Genomic DNA, 17,788 nt, shown 5'->3' with positions numbered 1-17,788 from the left:
TTTGTTGTTTAACAAAAAATACTACAATTTTATTGCCAGTGAGTCCACAAATGTATTGAAGAAGCGGTAAGAGAACATGATTCACAAATGTGGATGAATGATTCACAAATGTGGATGAGTTAATACATGGATGCAAGACAACTGTAAAATGATAACACTTGTCTAAAGCGAAGAGACTGTGACACACAGCAGAGGACAGAAAACACCTGTCAGTTCAGTTCTATTACAAAATAGCACATAGCTCACGTATGGTTTGTTACTTATCAAAGTTGCGGAGGTCAGCTCCTGTACATTCAAAGTTAAAGAAATAGTGTTGCCAAAGCCCCCACCAGTTCAGAGATTTCAAGACATGTTAGAGGTATACAAACACTGAGGTATGACAAATAAAACAATCTTATTACAAATCACACGAGAACGCCACTTGAAAGATGCCAGACAGTTCTTTTGTAGTACCAAAATGATGTCACAGGGAGTCAGTCTTGATGAATCGATAAGGTTTGTGCGCACCATGGCTTTGTGAGCAGCTCTTTCATAGATTTGTCATGGTGAATGTAGTGGTCTGAAGCACTAGCTTTATCAAAAACTACAACAATGGCAGTCTCATGCTGTCATCTCCATGAGGTTATAAAATGAATGCAGTGTAAGGCCACAATCGTGTGTGTGCGCTACTTTGTGTGCGTTACTTGGTTAAAGGTAAAGTATTTAGACATCAGACGCATCTTACCACAGCTGTAGCTGTTAAGTTCTTGTGTGATCTGCCTCACATTTTTATCATAGATATGACATGTTTGGAGATAAATAATTAACAAATCAGCTTTGGGAGGCTGTAACATTGCTGCCAACAACTTATAATAATAATATATCTCACAGGAGCTACACAATCAAGTGCCTACACAAAGACGACAAGAAAGACATTTCCAGTCACTACCACTTAAAATTAATACAAAATGTCCGAATCTGTGCGTAAAATGTAAACCTATGGGCAATATACATATATACTGTATATATTACAGTCATGGAAAAATTATTAGACCACCCTTGTTTCTTCAGTTTCTTGTTCATTTGAATGCCTGATACAACTAAAAGGTACCTTTGTTTGGACAAATATAGCAATGACAACAAAAATAGTCCATAAGAGATTGATTTTTACAATGCTGTAGCTATTCATTTAAGAACTTAAGTGATTTTGGGTATTATCAAGAAAATCATAGAAGTTGCTAGATACCAGCTCTTAAATTAAGCTATATTTGTTATTGTCATATTTGTCCAAACAAATTTACCTTTAGTTTTACCAGGTATTAAAATGGATCAATAAACTGAAGAAACAAGGATGGTCTAATCATTTTTTCCATGACTGTGACTGTGCATGTGTGTGTGTGTGTGTGTGTGTGCGTGCGTGCGTGTATATGTATGAAGAAGACAAAGAGAAATAATGACAATGAGTATCATAACAGACGGATGCACCAACCTTCCTCTCCGTACTCATCAACTCAAAGTCCTCTTGTAGCAGCAGTCCAACAGCAGTCCCACCTGGCTGCGTGTCTTCTAACGTAGTGTGCTTACATATCAGGTGATCTACCACACTGCACTAATGTCTTCTCATAAATGCCCAAAGAGGCTGTTTGTCAACAATGTGCTAAAAGAAAATAGTGCTCTGTAGAAATGTTTCTTCTTTAAGGCTTCTATGGGATACGGTGAGCATTTTCGAAACATCTACACCATCTTTGAACGCTGTTTTCCATGTGAAGCATGTTAGGGCAGGACTTGTAGGGATGCTACTCTTCTCATCTTTTCAAAAGCGAAGACATTCCGTATGACGCCGCCTCCACGGAAGTCTAGCTGACTGGACAAGTCTCTCTTTCTCTTTTCAAGTGCAACAATGTTGAGAGAACCAGCAGAGCATCACTTCTCTTCTAAGAGAGGCCCAAAGACTTCATAATGCATGTGCTTCATCTGAGCTGAGGGACTTTGCAGCACATGCATTGCTTGTGCAGGTAGTCGTCTTTGATACGGACCCGGTGAAGTACTGTAAATGAAAGAATCCATGTAATCATTAGTAGAAAATACATGTCTGTTAGTTCCTCGAGTCCCTCCATCAAGGTTGGGATGCTTTGGTGAACTTGTTTCCTGTTAGTTCATTTATTCAGTGCACTCTTCTCAAGTCAAACATCTGTTGCTCAGTGTCGCACTTCGTTATCAATGAGGCTGTCTTCACCAGACTGGAAGTCCTCGTTCAGGCCATTTTCCACATTGATTATTTCCTCGTCCTGTGACGACCCCTGACAGTCGTCCTCGCCACTACCCGATCCGGCCTCCTCTGAGTTTCGATCTTGCAGAACCAGAGCGATGTACATCTGCTGTAGACAACAAATTGTTTTGAGTTTGGATGTTGACAAGTATATTCAAGTGTGTAAACAGTGACGGTCTATTTACTGTAGCATCTATTGTATCTTCAGTAACAATATTACTTTGTTGCTTAACTTTTAAAATGGGTAAAGTTGCACTGATACATCCTCTATCTTTATATGGAAGACCTTTTCTCTAAGATAGAATTAGCTCATTGCTCCTCACATGCCAATTGCCAATGAATACAATAATGCTGGCCTATTAGGGTTTCCCATTAAGTTGATACACGCATAAAGAGTAAAAGTAAAAGAATAAAATATTAGTGAAATACAGTTGAACTCAAAATGACTCAACACCCACTCTAAATTGTATTCATTTGCAAAATGGAACAAGCTTACAGTAGTTTGCAATACTGCATCAGTTTCAGGACTTTCCAATGCGTTGATATTCTATTAGTATTTTATAGATATTTTATGCTTTTGGACACCAGGAGGAAGCCAGAGAAACTCTACACTACCGATATCATGGACATAACAATGAAATGATCCGTTTTTCTGCTGATAATGATATCACCGCACAAGTGATGACGTTCTCCAAGTATGTACGCAGTCTGGAATTATTTATTAAGTTTTGCCTTTGGATTGTAAATATGATTTACTGATTGTATTATTCCAGAGTGTCATGCTTTACACTTTACCTTGTTCTTATACGGACATTTATGCCACATGGAAATATGTAGCTTTCCAAATTGTACTGTTGCCAGCATTATTTCATTGGATTCTCATTGTTGAATTTGTCTTACTTGTTGATAGTAAGAGAACATGTTATTTTAGTTGACTGTTGGTCATGGTTTTTCTAACGACAATTTTGTTGAGACTCTTTCTATAACTTACACTGCATATTGCTGTATTCATCTATTCTTATTTGTGAAATGCATCCAGTGGCATCATAGTAAAAGAAGCATAGTGTGGTCATGCATTACACAGCCTGTGACCTGACATTAGCTTGAGGTAAGAGCTGCTGTCTATATCGGTATGGTTTGATATTTGTATTGGAAATTAACAATATTTATATTAACAATATCGAGCATCTCTACTCTAAACAGATTGCACCCAGCTTTATGAAAACTGTATTCTTTTATGACCGTTAGGAACTAAGAAAAGTAAACAGTACTTACTGCTGCTTTGTTGGAGTCAGTAGTGCACTCTGTACGCCCATTCTCAGTCACCTCCAATTCTTCAGTGTCAATCTGAGACACAAAAAGTGCATAAAACTCAAGTTAAAAAAAGCAACAAATACAAAAATAGTTTTATTTGAAAGCCTTGTTACCTTATAGTTGTGAGCGCTGAGATATTTGAAATGTCCAAAGCAGACATGCGAGAGGCAGACAGTAATGGTGATGATCAAAACAATGAACGTGAACATGGAGATTGCAGCTGAAAAACCTGAGAACGGAAATTGGGGTGAAAATTTATTAATCACCTCCATTTTAAAAAAGGAAAAGTGCACTTTTTTGGGGGGAATTTTGCCCATCATCCACAATCCTTATGTGAGACATGAACATGCGTCTTTCCAAACTCTGTGCATTTAAATAGAAAACAACTGCTCACACAAGGCTGCAGTGTAATGGGAATTCACATATTCCGCCTATAAAGCCTTCTTAAAATAATATAAAAAAAAAACCCTCCAAAAATGCTCCATTTACATAACATGCCCTGTAAGTTAATTCAGCTACGGTGGCATGTATATTGTTGGCGCTAACACCTACTTTTTTGGCATAGTGACACATCGTCTTGCTCACAGCTCCACTACCAAGAGGTAACGCTAGCTATTGGAGCTGCTGTTACATCGCCTTTGAGTTTGGAAAAGTTACTGTTAAGTTATAAATCATGTATATCACAGCATGTATATAAAACAATAAAACGTTGTCAGGTTAGGGCTTTAGAGGTGGAATAGGTGAATCCCAGTGCATGCATTATTAGCTGCCTTGTGATAGCAGTTTTTCAATATTTACAATGTACAGAAAAGGGAAAGATGCGTGTTCATGTCTCATAAGGATTGTGGATGATGGGAAAAAGTTCCCCAAAAAAATACAGTTTTCCTTTAAACAGTCCCAGACAAAAAAGAAACTGGATTATGTGTGTCATAGACATGTATGGCCTGTAGATGGCACGCTCCCCTACCAGAACGCATAGTGGAGAAGAAAAGAAGCCAAAAGAGACAAAGAATTGGAGCAGCCACCACTTGGTTGACAGCTCCAGAATGGATCTTCTTGTCCAGTTTGGAAGGGAGGTAGGCATAGTACATGTTGTACCTGTCTGCGAGGTGTTTGAGAAGCATGTACATCAGCCCTACACAGAGAAATGGAACATGAAGTCAGTGAAACAAATCCTGTTAGGGTGGCTGATGATTATCTATATAAAGAACAGAGCAGCATAATTGCATCAGGCAGCGAGAACAGGGCAGTGCAAATGGGAAAAAAAGGCAGAACTAACCGAAGGGGACAATGATTGGGCAGGTGATGCTGTAGGTCATAACCACTGTGAAGACACACATCATCCAAGCATAAGCCGCTCCAAACTGGAACTCGTAGGCTTGATGCTACAGAAAGACAGGATAAAATTAATCATATCATACTTGTTAATTCCTACATTTATTTATTTCATCCTTTACATTATTTTAATACTTTATCAAAAAAAGTGATTAATGTACAATTGTAATGGAAATATGTACATTATGTAAAGCTATGACTGTTCAGAAACAGAAAATCATGAGCAGTACATGCTTATGTGAGGGTAGGTGTTGATTAAAAGCTACATTATACTTCATAAAAATATCATTTTAATGCACAGTTGATAAGGCAAACACATACGAACCCTCTTGACATTCCTCCGCTCAGCTGCAGATCGAGCTAGGCAAAGGCGGATCATGTACATGAGCAGGCCAGGGATCCTGAGCAGGTCCATGGCATTACCAATGAATGCAGATGCAATAACATAGTTCACAAAGAACGCTCCATTGTCAGGAAGGAACACACACCTGAAAAGAATACAAAAGGCTATTTTTAAATTAGGTCAATTCTGAGCTAATATATACCCATTCATTTCTAATAAATAACACAAGACAGCTTTAGTTTGAATTCATGTGTAAATTACATCATTACTGACTACTACTATTACATAATATACTCTTCAAATACAAGCATATTCATTCATTCATTCCTTTTTAGAGTGCCTCAATCTTTGCAAGAGTCTAAAACAATGTCCCCCTCTAGAACAACTTAAAATATATATATTTTCTGTTAAAAAATGACTGCAAGACCTAATGGGGTCCGTAAAAGTGAGTGACTTTTGCAAATCTTTATTCAAACAATGATCTGGATGGTACAGTATTTATGCCACTTACTCAAATCTCACTTTGGCATCTGCCAAGAATCTTTTGTCAAAAAGCCATCGGAAGAAAAGATCCAAACTGCAGAGCAAAAACAGAAACGTGGAAGCACATGAGCCGAGCTAAGCCTTGCCTAGTTCATACGTGTATATCACTGGACTAAAATAAAATATATACCTGCTTAAACCAAGAGAGGGCAGTAGAAGAACCATAAAGATTAGGAAAGTGTAGCATTTATGCATAGTAGTTCTGTTCTCTCCAGACCTGCAAAAAGAGGAAAAAAACCCCGATCAATATCAGTAGTAAAATAAAATAAACAGGACACTTGCACAACATCACAACATTTTAAGCCAATGATTTAAATAAATAAGAACCTTACCTGGTCCAGTGGGCTTCAAAGAAGGCAGAGTAGTAGACAATGGTAGGAAGTAAGGCAGAGAAGGACCACAGGAGGAGGGTAGGGAAAAACTGAGTAATAATTGGATTCTGTGGACAAAACAGACACTGACATGTTGGAACTTGGCTAAATGGAGCTTGTAAACTGCTGTTAAAGGTTAGTTCAGTACATACATGTTCAAATGCAACTTTTAGTCAAACTTCTTCAACGTTTATGAATTACTGTGCAAAACTGTTGATATATCTGAGGTCAGCCAAATGTATATATGCCTTTATGGTCAACTGTCAGGTTCCAGTTTATATTCAAAGTATTATTATTCAATGTAAAAGCACGGAAAATGTAGATTTCAAATGCTATCTTACTCTAGCTGCTCAAGATAACTAGGGTTAAGGGTCATATCAGTACATACAGTATTTGTCAGCACTCTACCAGTTGCAGTTTTAAACACATTTTCTTGACTGATAATCAGTGATTGCGTCATGGGGACTACACACAGCCATCTGCACTCATTTTTCAGTTGTACTATCCTGATATTGTTATTATTCTATCACACTTGCAATATTTTCAGGGAAAAAGTAGTTGGATGAGTGGTGGTTGGAGATGACAATCCGTCACAAACGATACAAGACATGAAGAGTGCCGGGAACACACTGGCTCACGTTTAGGTATTCCACTGGTTTGGTAACGTTAAACTTGTCCATGGTCGAGATAATGATGGCTGGGGTGGTGAGGAAGAAGAGGAGGAGGAAGAGGACACAGTTGATGATCAAGCAGCGGATCCACCACGAGAATCCTCCCAACGACAAATGTTCCCTACAGAGATCAAGGTTACATATCGGTTAAATGGACATTAGCCAGATGGACCAACACAGCTGTCCGTTTAAGTGATATTGCTGATGCTGCCACTTTAATTCCCACTCACCAGTAGACATTGTGCGGATCAGGGGCGTAGCTTACAGTCCAGTTTTGTGTCTGCAGTTTCTCACTGAAAGGAGAGCTCTGAGGTTCTCTGCGACAGTGGCAGCCTTGACATTTGCAAGCATTGAAGTCCTTCAAGATTCTGAGATGAACCAACAAAAACGGTTAATCTGCATCTACCACTTAAAAAAAAAAAACATTTAACTTACATAGCAGTTATGGATTCGTTTTGAAAGGTGACAAATGCCATTCCCAAAGGTTTCCTGTTGACCTTCTCTCTCTCCTTCCTGTAGCCATCTTTTAATTGGGCCTCCAGCTTGGTATAATAACTCACAGCTTCTTCCTGTAAGAGACATGAAAATCCAAAGAAAATGGGATTCATATATAGTTTAGGACAAACTTACTTAAGCCAACACAGGACATATTCCATCAGGTCATTTCAGTGGTGCTTTTAATCTTATAACAGCCCGCAGTTTCTATGTGTCCACATAGACACATTGGGACAGAAAGATTTAAGTGTGTTATTTTCAGATAAAGCAAGGCAAACGTCGCTCCGACCTGCTCGCAACCTTTGATGATGCAACAGCAAAGATGTCCGCAGGGCTTTGGGTTTATCATTGTGGTTATGTGCTCTTTGGCCTGCAGATCAAGGAAGAATTTCTTGCTGCGCTCTGCCTTCTTCCTGCATGCAAACAAATACTATGTTATGCTAAGAAGGCACAATAGGCACAATTTTAATAGAAGTTAAACACACATATTCCGCTGTGTGGAAATGGTACCTTTCAGAGTTGAGATACATCAGCCTGGCTACATTGTAACAGATACGGGCTTCTAGCACGGCACAGTTTTCATACGCCTGCCTATTAAACAAAAGGGAGAGACAAAATTGAATTACAACAATTGCAGTCTTCAATGGGCTAAAAAATGTACCAAAAAATGAAATGCTGCAACATTAAAATGCTTACTGTTTGCAGGAAGGACATAACATACTGGCTAATGAAATGCTGGTGGGATAAGGGTCAAGCTCCCCCTCCTTACTAGCAGCAAATGACACATGACTTGCATAATTCTTCTCATCTGGCTACTATTATGGACATTTACACTTATAAGCGTACCATTGTCTCCTAGTTGTGGAAATGAACTGTATTAAGAGGAAAAGTCATGTCCCTCATACACCCTAATACTGTTACAGAGTACATATGCAGGCAGGAAATGAGAATCTATAGAAGTGATTAAATGTAAAATTACAAAACCAGCAAACAAAAACCCAGGGTGCTTACTCAAAGTGTTGCTTTATGTCTGTCTCCTCTGCATATTTGGAGATTCCATTGACAAATAAAGTCCGTTTTACCTGTATTCAAGTGGAAAAAAGAATTAATAAAAGGTCATGTGTGTGTGTTGAGGGAATTTTGTGAAACAGCTGCCGAAATCATGCCACCTACCAGATCATCCTCGCGGTAATGCATCTTGGATGTGTGTCGTCTCATGCTGTATACTGTCAGTAACAGGTAGAGGAATGCAAATATGGTGTGCAGCCACAAAAGGGCATCACTGGATAAGACAAACAGTGTTAGGCAGCAAAGGCTGTAAACACTGCTGGTGCGAAAATGATAAAAGAAAAAAAATCACTCACTCTGCATCCAGATTTGCTATTGTAGTTCTGCCGAAACTATAAGCATTATTTTCTGAAAAACAAAAATCCAATGACAATGATTTCTTTAGAATGCTCCAGCTGACATGCATTATATACTGTAGAGTACAGCACAATGTGGAATATTTTGGACATTTTGAAAAACATTAAAAAGAAAACATGATCTCTTAAAGGGGAACTGCCAATCCATGACACAAGATGGAGACAATATAGCAGCATATTGTCTACCTTGTTCATTGAACAGGCAGGTTTGTGCAGCAGGAAGCACTGCTTAAATTATAATGCCTTCCTTCCTGCATAACCATAGTGTACAAACAAACTAGTAAACCAGCTAGGAATGTGATGACATACAGTGTCTGTTGACTCATCCTTCAAACACAGTGAACTCACCAAGTAGGTTTCCAGAGAAGTTTACAGGCAGGACGATGCCCACAGAAAGCACTCCCACCACTACGAGTAGACCGATGATGTGGCGCTGGAAGGACAAATAATGTACTGCATCCTCGCCACATTTCTCCCTTATCTCATCGTCCCTACAGGCGAATCACACCAAAAAATATATCATTATTATTGGGTATCACTTGATCAACTGAAGTAGCACTTTAAATTGCTTCTGTTTTCTTATATCTATAGCAATAGAGAGCAGCCTGACTCACTTGATGCGGAAGATGGCAGTAAGCCAGGAGCAGAAGCCCTAAAACAGATAACAGTAATGTGAATGAAACATGGCAGAAAGGACACCATTGTCCACCCTCTAAAACAGGGGTGTCAAACCCGTGCCATGGAGGGCCGAGACACTGCAGGTTTTCTTTCCAGCCAGTCACTAAAGCAGGTGATTTTAATGATCAACAACTTCAGTTTGAGGGAAGGAGCTCATCAATTAAATCACCTGCTGAAGAAACTGGTTGGAGAGAAAACCTGCAGCGTCTCGGCCCTCCAGGGCACGAGTTTGACACACGTGCTCTAAAAGAAAGCGGCATTCTTACTGTGTCTCTTTGATCTATGTCCACTGAACTGGAAACTGAGGTGAGGCGCTCATAGCGTTCAGGTGTCTCTGTCGTCATTGCAGCGGACACGCTGTGTGAAGAAACCACAACATGAAGCAGCTGCATGGTTTAACGACCTAAAATGTTTGTGTCAACGCACTGTGACTGCTGTTAGTAGTATGGTAACACTGACACCACACACAAACACATACAGTATAAAGGAATGCAGTAACACTGGCTACACACATAATGTAGGTCAATAACCACAGGAGCTCCTGCTTCAGTCCTGCTTGTAAATTTATGATTGTGTGGATACAAGAGGAAGATATAAGAAGAAACCCAGTGATCAAGAGGCAGATCACTTTTGGGTTTGTGTCCAGCAGAGCCAACTTATTATCCCGTTTAGTAAAAAGCATCTCTTTTTTCCCCAGACGTTGTATAAACTGGTAAACGTGAGTGCCAGATTGGTACTTTTTGGACTATTTGAACAGGAAATGGGCTCTGCTAGAACTCAAACCAGGTTTATTAGAAGAATGATGGCACCTTGCATTTCTCATTTCAATGGGAGACTGGAGAGGGTTGTTTGAACTGTACGATTCCACATGAAGTGTAGAACAAAGAATAAAGCATGATTACTCTACTCTGCATCCTCTAAGTGCATCCTCTCTGTGTGGCAAATGGAGTGTGAACACACAGAAGGAGGCCATGCTTCATAAAGAGGTTAATACAGAGATTAGCACAAACAGATCTGATTAAAAACAAGGACGCCTCAGCAGCGCAAGAAAGACACTGACAAGGAGAAGAAGGAGAATCATTTAGGAGCCTGGCACTGACTGGGAAACACCCGGAGTACAAATACTAAACCACCAAGAAGGAACAAACCTACAGCAGTCCAAGTAGAATGAACAAACTAAATTAACAACAGTGACATAATATACAAACATAACATACTATTCCCGTTCATCCAGGCGACTGTAACGCTGATCCATTCTCCTGGTAAAAAGACAGGCAGAACAATGTCAACTGGATATGTGGCAGCCCTGCTTGCTAGTACAGGCTCAGAGCTACATTGGAGAAACATCTCACACCACAGGCATACTGATGAGCTTCTCTATGTGTTTTGGTACAGCACACGCACACATGCAGGCACACTGTCTCTTACCATGAACAGATGTCAAACTGCAAATTTTTGTTTGTGACATTAAGTTTCAACATTGAGAAAACAGTCTGCTAATAAAATAACATTTGACAAATGACTTGGGCAGCTGCCACCCCCGCTTATCATCCCGCTACGCTGCAACCCAATTTCAGTTTAGGTGCAGCTGCAAAAATAGTGACGCTGTAACATCCCAAATACCGCAGCTGCAGTTAATGAAGCAGTGTGTCGGGGGTGAACCCTTTCGCATTCATGTAGGTCTGTAGTTACCACAACATCTGGTAACATATCTGATAAGAGAGCAAGGAAAATCAAATCAGACTGCAAGATGTATCCGCGACAGATATAAGAATGAAGTTGTAATTTATGAGTAGTAATTCAATTGTTAGAAATGGAAAACTACATTGACAGAACTCACCGATTATGTTGGGTTTAACCAGAAGTGTTTTGACCAAATTCTTCATCATATTGGTTTATTAATGTATGGCAGGTCTCTAGAGACAACACATCATAAAAAGTTTACATTTTGAGGAAATTTAATATTAATATTATTACTTTAATGTTGTAATACTGCCTATGACTATTTCTGTAATACATCGGGCTTTTTTTTACAACTTTGCTTTCAAGTAGTACTATTTTTCTCAAAAAACTGACTTTATTCACAAGATTTCAAAATGTTTTCTCATACTGTTATGACTTTATTCTTGTCAGATTGTGACATTTTCTGAATATTGTAAAACAATAATAATCATTTTTAAAAACATTTAATAATATTTTAATGTATTGTGTTAATTATATTTAGTAGTTGTGGCCCTAATATTCATTTGCAAAATTTGTCCAAGAACATTTTAAAAGCTTTCCAAAGCTGTGCGCCATAGAAAATACTGGGAAACCACTCTAGTAATCTACTGTTTATTATGCAAGCTTGAATGAAGACAGAAGCTTTTTCAGTGTTTCGAGGAAAAAGGTCACAATTCTTATGATGTTTTTAAAAAAAAAGTTTGTTGATACTGTAGTTACCCCTTACTATTCCCTCAGCTTCAACCTTTAGGGCTCAGACTAAAAACCAGACAAGTCAAGTGATAAAGCCTGACAGATCTGCATGCATTCATTGCTTAAAAAGGACAGCTGTAGACATTAACTTCCTGTCTGTGGCAGAAAACCTTGTGAGATTTGTTTCTGAGGGAAAAGCTCTCCTTTCAGAAATATTTCTAAATTTTGCAGTGTCAAATAAAAACAAAACAACTAAAACTAAAACAAAAACAAAAACAAATTCGAACAAGAAATTCGCTTCCTTTGGTGCAATTTTGTCACTGTTCAAAAACGACACCTCCTGACTGTGGCTTAATCATATAAAAGCATGACAATGGCTCTGTTTCAAATCAGGTCCTGGGTGTCTGTCTGCCACACAGGCACTATAGAAAATGTCTCCCCGATTCTAACTAACATCACATGTGTATTTCTTCAGCAATACTGAATAAACGGCTTTTTCTAAATTCCATTTATTTCCCATTATAAGACTGTAGAAGCCAGCATTTAAACTATTTAAGGGAAAAAAATGTATAACATTTTTAAATGCCTTAAGGATATTGATGAAATCATCACAAATGTAAGTTTGCTTACTGCTTCAACCTCTACTTAAAATGATTTACCTGTCAGCATCAGTCACCAGAGCGAGGCGTCCATAGTCCCATGCTACTTTTCGCAAGAAGGAGAACACAAATAGCAATACCTGGAGGCACAAAATAAAATTTAACTGAATTATGATGTAAATATAATACATAAGGATTACATTAAGAATGTCACAACAACTCACCAAAAAGCACATGAAGTCCAGGGCGAGTACAGTCGGTACGCCACCAAAGGGTAAGCCCTGCAGCACTGTGCTGCGAATTCGGGCAGAGTAGCAGTACTCTTTGGAGGTAGAATTGGGTGGCATCATTGTCGTGCAGGTCTGCGAGTCTGAGCAAGCCTGCGCCCCCAAGATGGCCATCCCTAATATCATCGCTTGCATCGCTCACTGCAACATGCTGACAACCTGTGAAGAGAGGCCAAGCTGTTTAAAAAAAAAAAACATCCAGTAAAGAGGATAATTCAGGTTAACTATCACTAATGTACAGAGAAAATAAGTAAGACAGAAAACATCTGCCAAAACAGAGTGAACCAAATGTAAGAGGAACATCACTGAATTAAAAGTGTCTGTCTTCTTTGACCAGAGTTGACATTTTGGTCTTGTCATTCGTCACATGCCTGACTGCTGACAACTCGTATGATAACTGAAGCACGCTTGTTTAAATCAGCTTTCTCTTCCTGTTTTGTGCTGTTAAAATACATTAGTTGTTTTTTGTCCTCTCTACAATGTTCATATACCCTTCCAGAGGTAAACATTTTCAGTATCACTCACAGAACTTTGACTGAACCTTACATAAACCAGTACATGAAAATGATGATCTTATCTTACTTCACTTTTTATTTTCTTCATTACTGGAGATTGTAATATACTACAAATGAACCCATGAACCTATGAAACCAGCATTTATCAGGAGATTCAAGGATATTCAAGCTCATGGGGAAACCTCTAAAATAAATGAAACCAGATAACTTAGTCAAAGACGGGTTTCTTTGACTATGGTTGATGAAGATTATACACATTAACATGCTGTATACAAATGACAAAATAATCCACTATGCTTCTTTCAGTCAGGGCGCACCGTGGCCTAGTGGTTAGCATGTTGGCCACAGTCAGGAGATCGGGCAGATCTGGGTTCAAATCTCTGTTTGCGCATCTCTGTGTGGAGTTTGCCTGTTCTCCCCGTGCGTGCGTTTTCTCCGGGTACTCTGGTTTCCTCCCACATTCCAAAAACATGCATGGTGCATAATATTATTGTATATTGTATAATATTGTACTATTCGACTAAATAGGCCAGGTAACAAATGGAGGCTTGACATTTTAGATTGTTCTCACTTCATGTTCTGCTGGTTGTTGAAAAAAGTTAAATAAATAAGTTATTTAATGACATATAGCCATCATTGAATAACGCTTAAAAATTTCACACTGAATTCCCCCAGTGATTCATTTTCTACATGTTAAGCAAGCATGTCATAGAAAACACCAGAGCTCTTTGATCGCCAATGTCCATAAACATGTGGACGATACTACGGTATCCAGTGAGGCACATTGATTTGGCAAACTCAAATGACAATGTAACACAAACTAGTCCATTTGCAGCGGACTCACGTACCCAAACAAAGAGCGGCTACAGTGGTAGCTCCGCCTCACTGTGCCCGGACTGCTGTGTCATGGTGCGGGAAGCTGCCGGGAAGTGCCGCTCTAACCGCTGGTTGTTTACACGATGGACCGTCATTAAAATCCTATTGCACCATTTAGGCTGGATGAGTACAGTATATTTTCACCGTATTGTGTTTTACCGCTTTAATGTAAGAACCATTTTATCATTTTAGAATGCCCACTGACGACGTGCAGGTTCTGAGTGAAAAAAAGATGAGGCGCACATTTATTCTTGCACCCAGCTCATATCAACCGTCAATTGCAATTCATAACACACGCAACACACTTCTGGCCTTCAAAATAAGAGCCCTCTTTGTCACATTTGTCTAATTGTGTAAACAAAATAAGGGTGTCATAAAAATATCTTACATTAATAACGGGAATTACATCTGTGACTACATCTTCCTTAATCACAAGCACGGGCATTACAGTTTGGTGAAGATTTTTTAGCAATATGTGCTGAGGCTGACGTCCCATTAGTAAAGTTAGCCAAACTATGTCAATTTCTGAATTACTGGGCAAAATGGGCCATTGATGTATTGCATCAATAAATGTAAGGATTTTTGCATTTTTATTCATGGACATTTTATTCATTAACCCAAATAGCACAGACTCTATGCTGGTAAAATAAGTGGAAAAGGTAAAAAAACGGAATTCTAAACAATTAAAACGGAATTTGGGAAATAATACAACTGAATTCATTTTTAAAAGACAATGGTAGTTATTGCAACGGGACCATATCTTTAGCAATGTGACAGGACAACGCTTTAGTAATAGCACACCACTTTTCCTTTCATGTGGAACGCAACGGGAAAAGGCGCAAGTAATGAGCTTTGTGTTGTGGCAGGAGCTTTGTGAAGTTGTGCAGCCGGTGCTGTTTCAGCCGCAGCTTCGCACACTCGTACTGGAGTTTGTGCCACGTTTTAAGGTGGTGAAAAAGATTTGTAGTGATTCCGCATTTGTCAGTCACTTTTTCGAAGTACCTCCAAATTATTGAGCCACTGCTTTTTCTTTTCTGACCTGTTCCACCACCGCAGACGTTGTCACTTCCTTCACGTTAATTGAAGACTAATAGGGTCCTATATGAAATCCGTTTTATTTTTCTCAAATTCTGTTTTAATTTTTCCTAATTTCCATTTTCTCCCATTTAATTTTTTTTTATTGCGTGTTTTACTTTTTTACACCATTTTACCACTAGAGATTGTGAGTTTTTTAAGATTGTGAGGAGCTAACTTTTCGTTGCTACAAAATCTTCAACAAACAATCATATCCGTGCATGTGGTTAAAGATGACGTTGTTGCAGATGTAATTGTTATAGCTTTATTAATGTTAGCTATTTTTTATGACAACCTTATTTTATTACCACTACAAGTATTAGACAGGATGTGTGCCGCTCTTATTTTGAAGGCCGGAAGTGTGATGTGTGTTTTGACTGTTACTAGTGCGTCTTGCGGCCGTGGCTGTCGTCACTATTTCACAGAACTTGCACCAAGTCAGCGGCCATCCTAAAACGCTCGGTTACATTAACAAGCACTAAAGCACAACTCATACAGCCTCAGTGGCGCGCACACACACAGCCGCATTAGCATGCGCCGTTAAACTAAGCCAACCCAGCTAGGTTACACTGGCTATTGCTGTACTGAGCTAGTGTTTCCGGTTGCCGCCTCGACATGTTTAGTTCAGGACGGAGGTGGTTAGTGTCTGTGAGCACATGCCGCCATGAATGAGCGGTCCGCTGGGGGGTAATATTTCCCCACAGTAACGTTCCTTCTCCTCACGATTACAGCATTTCATTCACACTGTCAATTTCTGCGAGATTTCGCATTTAACACTAGAGTCCGTTTTTATTGGCCAATTCCCCAAATCTGTCCGCAATTCCGTTAATCATAGGGCCCTAGATTGAGTGGGGCTTCTGCTCCACCCCTCCTCCATGCACGCTCAGTGACGCTCTCACACTCACACACACACACGCACGCACGCACACACACACACAGTGCAGAGTGATGAGTGATGTGTGAGACCTCCGTGTCAAGATACCAAGAGTTACAGCACAAATCCAGTCTATAGTGATATGAACGATATGTTTGTTTTTGATATCGTGCTTAAAAGAAATATCGGTATATTATTAATATCGAAATATCGCCCAGCCCTAGTACAAGTTCAAGAATACTTGAGGGGAGGCTTACACAATCCACAAATACTGTTGTGGTAGAAGACGACCATCTGTTTAATAGAAAGTATTTGTGTAGTAAAGGTTATCAGTTTGAGGGTCACATATTTTTGGTAAGATCCAAAACACAACACTCGTCTCCTGGAGAGTGCTGGCACACGTGTTTACTCAGTTGCACTCCTTGATATTTGCCCTTCGACCCACTCACTATTAGCAGCATTCACTATGCTGCTCATCTGCCCTAACACTAAATCGTTTATCCGCTCCCTGGAATGCTGTGACATCACTGGAGCAAGATGCAGCCAGAGTGCAACAATAAACCGATAGAGACAGCAGGGTTCAAATGGGCCGATGTGAGCCCAAGGAGGACACAGCATAGCCCACTGTGCCTTCATCACTGCGGCTGCACATCCTGAACCCCATGGCACACTTTACCCTGCTTAGCAGTCTTAGTCAGCCGTTGTAAAGAGAATTAAGCAGATCTACTCTACACCTATTACAATGCAGTTGGTATTGGGGGGGGGGCAATGTCAGGAGGTTGTCTCAGGATTGTATTGATAACGTCAAGTTGTCTGACGTGAATTGCTGATTCGATATGGTCAAATTCCTACAGACAGAGAAAGTATAGCTACATTACCTAATAGCGGTCTCTTTACAGCGTCCCCAAACACACGCAATCTTCATCAGCTGACAGACCACAGACGTCAACAGTTGGAGTTTAAGATACGTGTTATAATAAACATAAGTTATTATGAATTTATCATTAAAAACTATTAATTCGAGTCTAGGATGATGTACGGGAATAGTTTATGATGCGGGGATACCATTAATATCACGATCTAATCCACAATAACAGCTAAAAAAGTTTCCTTGTAATTACATTTTTAATGCGGATATGTGGTATTAGTTAGCCTGCAGCTAACGCTAACGGTATCAGTTCACACAGTTTACTTATTGTTCTGCCAAGCGTGAAATTCACAGCGAAGAACCAAACGGACACCTTTAAACTTCAAATATTGACGAAGAGAGCGTTAATGAACAAAACTCCAGACCGGCAAACTCACCTTCCAAAGTAGGTAGAGGTGATGAAAACGGTCACTTAGTCAATGAGGACCAGCAATCGACCATAGCGTTGACGCTAGCTATTAGCTGCTTGATGTAGCATTAGGCAGGTGGAGACTGTCGAACTACATCGAATTAGTGTTTGTGAAAAAGAACAGTTAAAAAAGCCCTCCTCCCAAGCCACAGTTAACAGTTAAATAAAAGTTGAATAAATGGTCTAACATTAAGCTGTTTACAGCGATACACTTTGTCAGCGTTGTGACTAATGCGAGTGTCAGACAGCCGGTTGGACAACTCTCAAGTCTCGCCAGTCCAGCGGGTTGCGACCGCAATCATGTTTAGAGGGCGGCACGTATAGAAGTAGAACATCTAGAATTTCAACACAACTTCACTCCAGTGTCGCTACCCTGCCTCTATGCTGGG

At 39.6% G+C, this 17,788-nt stretch overlaps 1 protein-coding gene across 3 annotated transcripts; it reads right to left on the bottom strand.

The window, feature by feature from the left end:
* On the bottom strand, window positions 1-17,731 carry LOC129194030 (CSC1-like protein 2). 3 transcript variants are annotated; one of them, XM_054798920.1, is made up of 24 exons: window positions 17,368-17,731; window positions 12,661-12,882; window positions 12,497-12,576; window positions 10,640-10,681; window positions 9,689-9,779; window positions 9,359-9,396; window positions 9,093-9,235; window positions 8,685-8,736; window positions 8,494-8,602; window positions 8,332-8,402; window positions 7,831-7,911; window positions 7,610-7,733; window positions 7,261-7,394; window positions 7,056-7,193; window positions 6,793-6,946; window positions 6,116-6,222; window positions 5,914-6,000; window positions 5,752-5,817; window positions 5,223-5,385; window positions 4,842-4,947; window positions 4,530-4,697; window positions 3,676-3,791; window positions 3,524-3,595; window positions 1-2,354 (listed from the first exon to the last, which is right to left on the bottom strand). In XM_054798920.1, exons 2-24 carry the CDS (start codon window positions 12,856-12,858, stop codon window positions 2,178-2,180), a joined length of 2,517 nt encoding a protein of 838 aa, XP_054654895.1. In that variant the 5' UTR covers window positions 12,859-12,882; window positions 17,368-17,731; the 3' UTR covers window positions 1-2,177. The 3 variants fall into 3 exon arrangements, with proteins under 3 accessions (XP_054654895.1, XP_054654894.1, XP_054654896.1); XM_054798919.1 differs by having other exon boundaries at window positions 1-2,357; window positions 17,368-17,729; XM_054798921.1 differs by lacking the exon at window positions 10,640-10,681 and having other exon boundaries at window positions 1-2,357; window positions 17,368-17,730.
* Window positions 17,732-17,788: the final 57 nt, after the last annotated feature.

Source organism: Dunckerocampus dactyliophorus, chromosome 14 (assembly GCF_027744805.1).
Source record: "Dunckerocampus dactyliophorus isolate RoL2022-P2 chromosome 14, RoL_Ddac_1.1, whole genome shotgun sequence".
NCBI classification, from domain to species: Eukaryota; Metazoa; Chordata; class Actinopteri; order Syngnathiformes; family Syngnathidae; genus Dunckerocampus; species Dunckerocampus dactyliophorus.
This window is presented reverse-complemented; position numbering and strand designations above follow the sequence as displayed.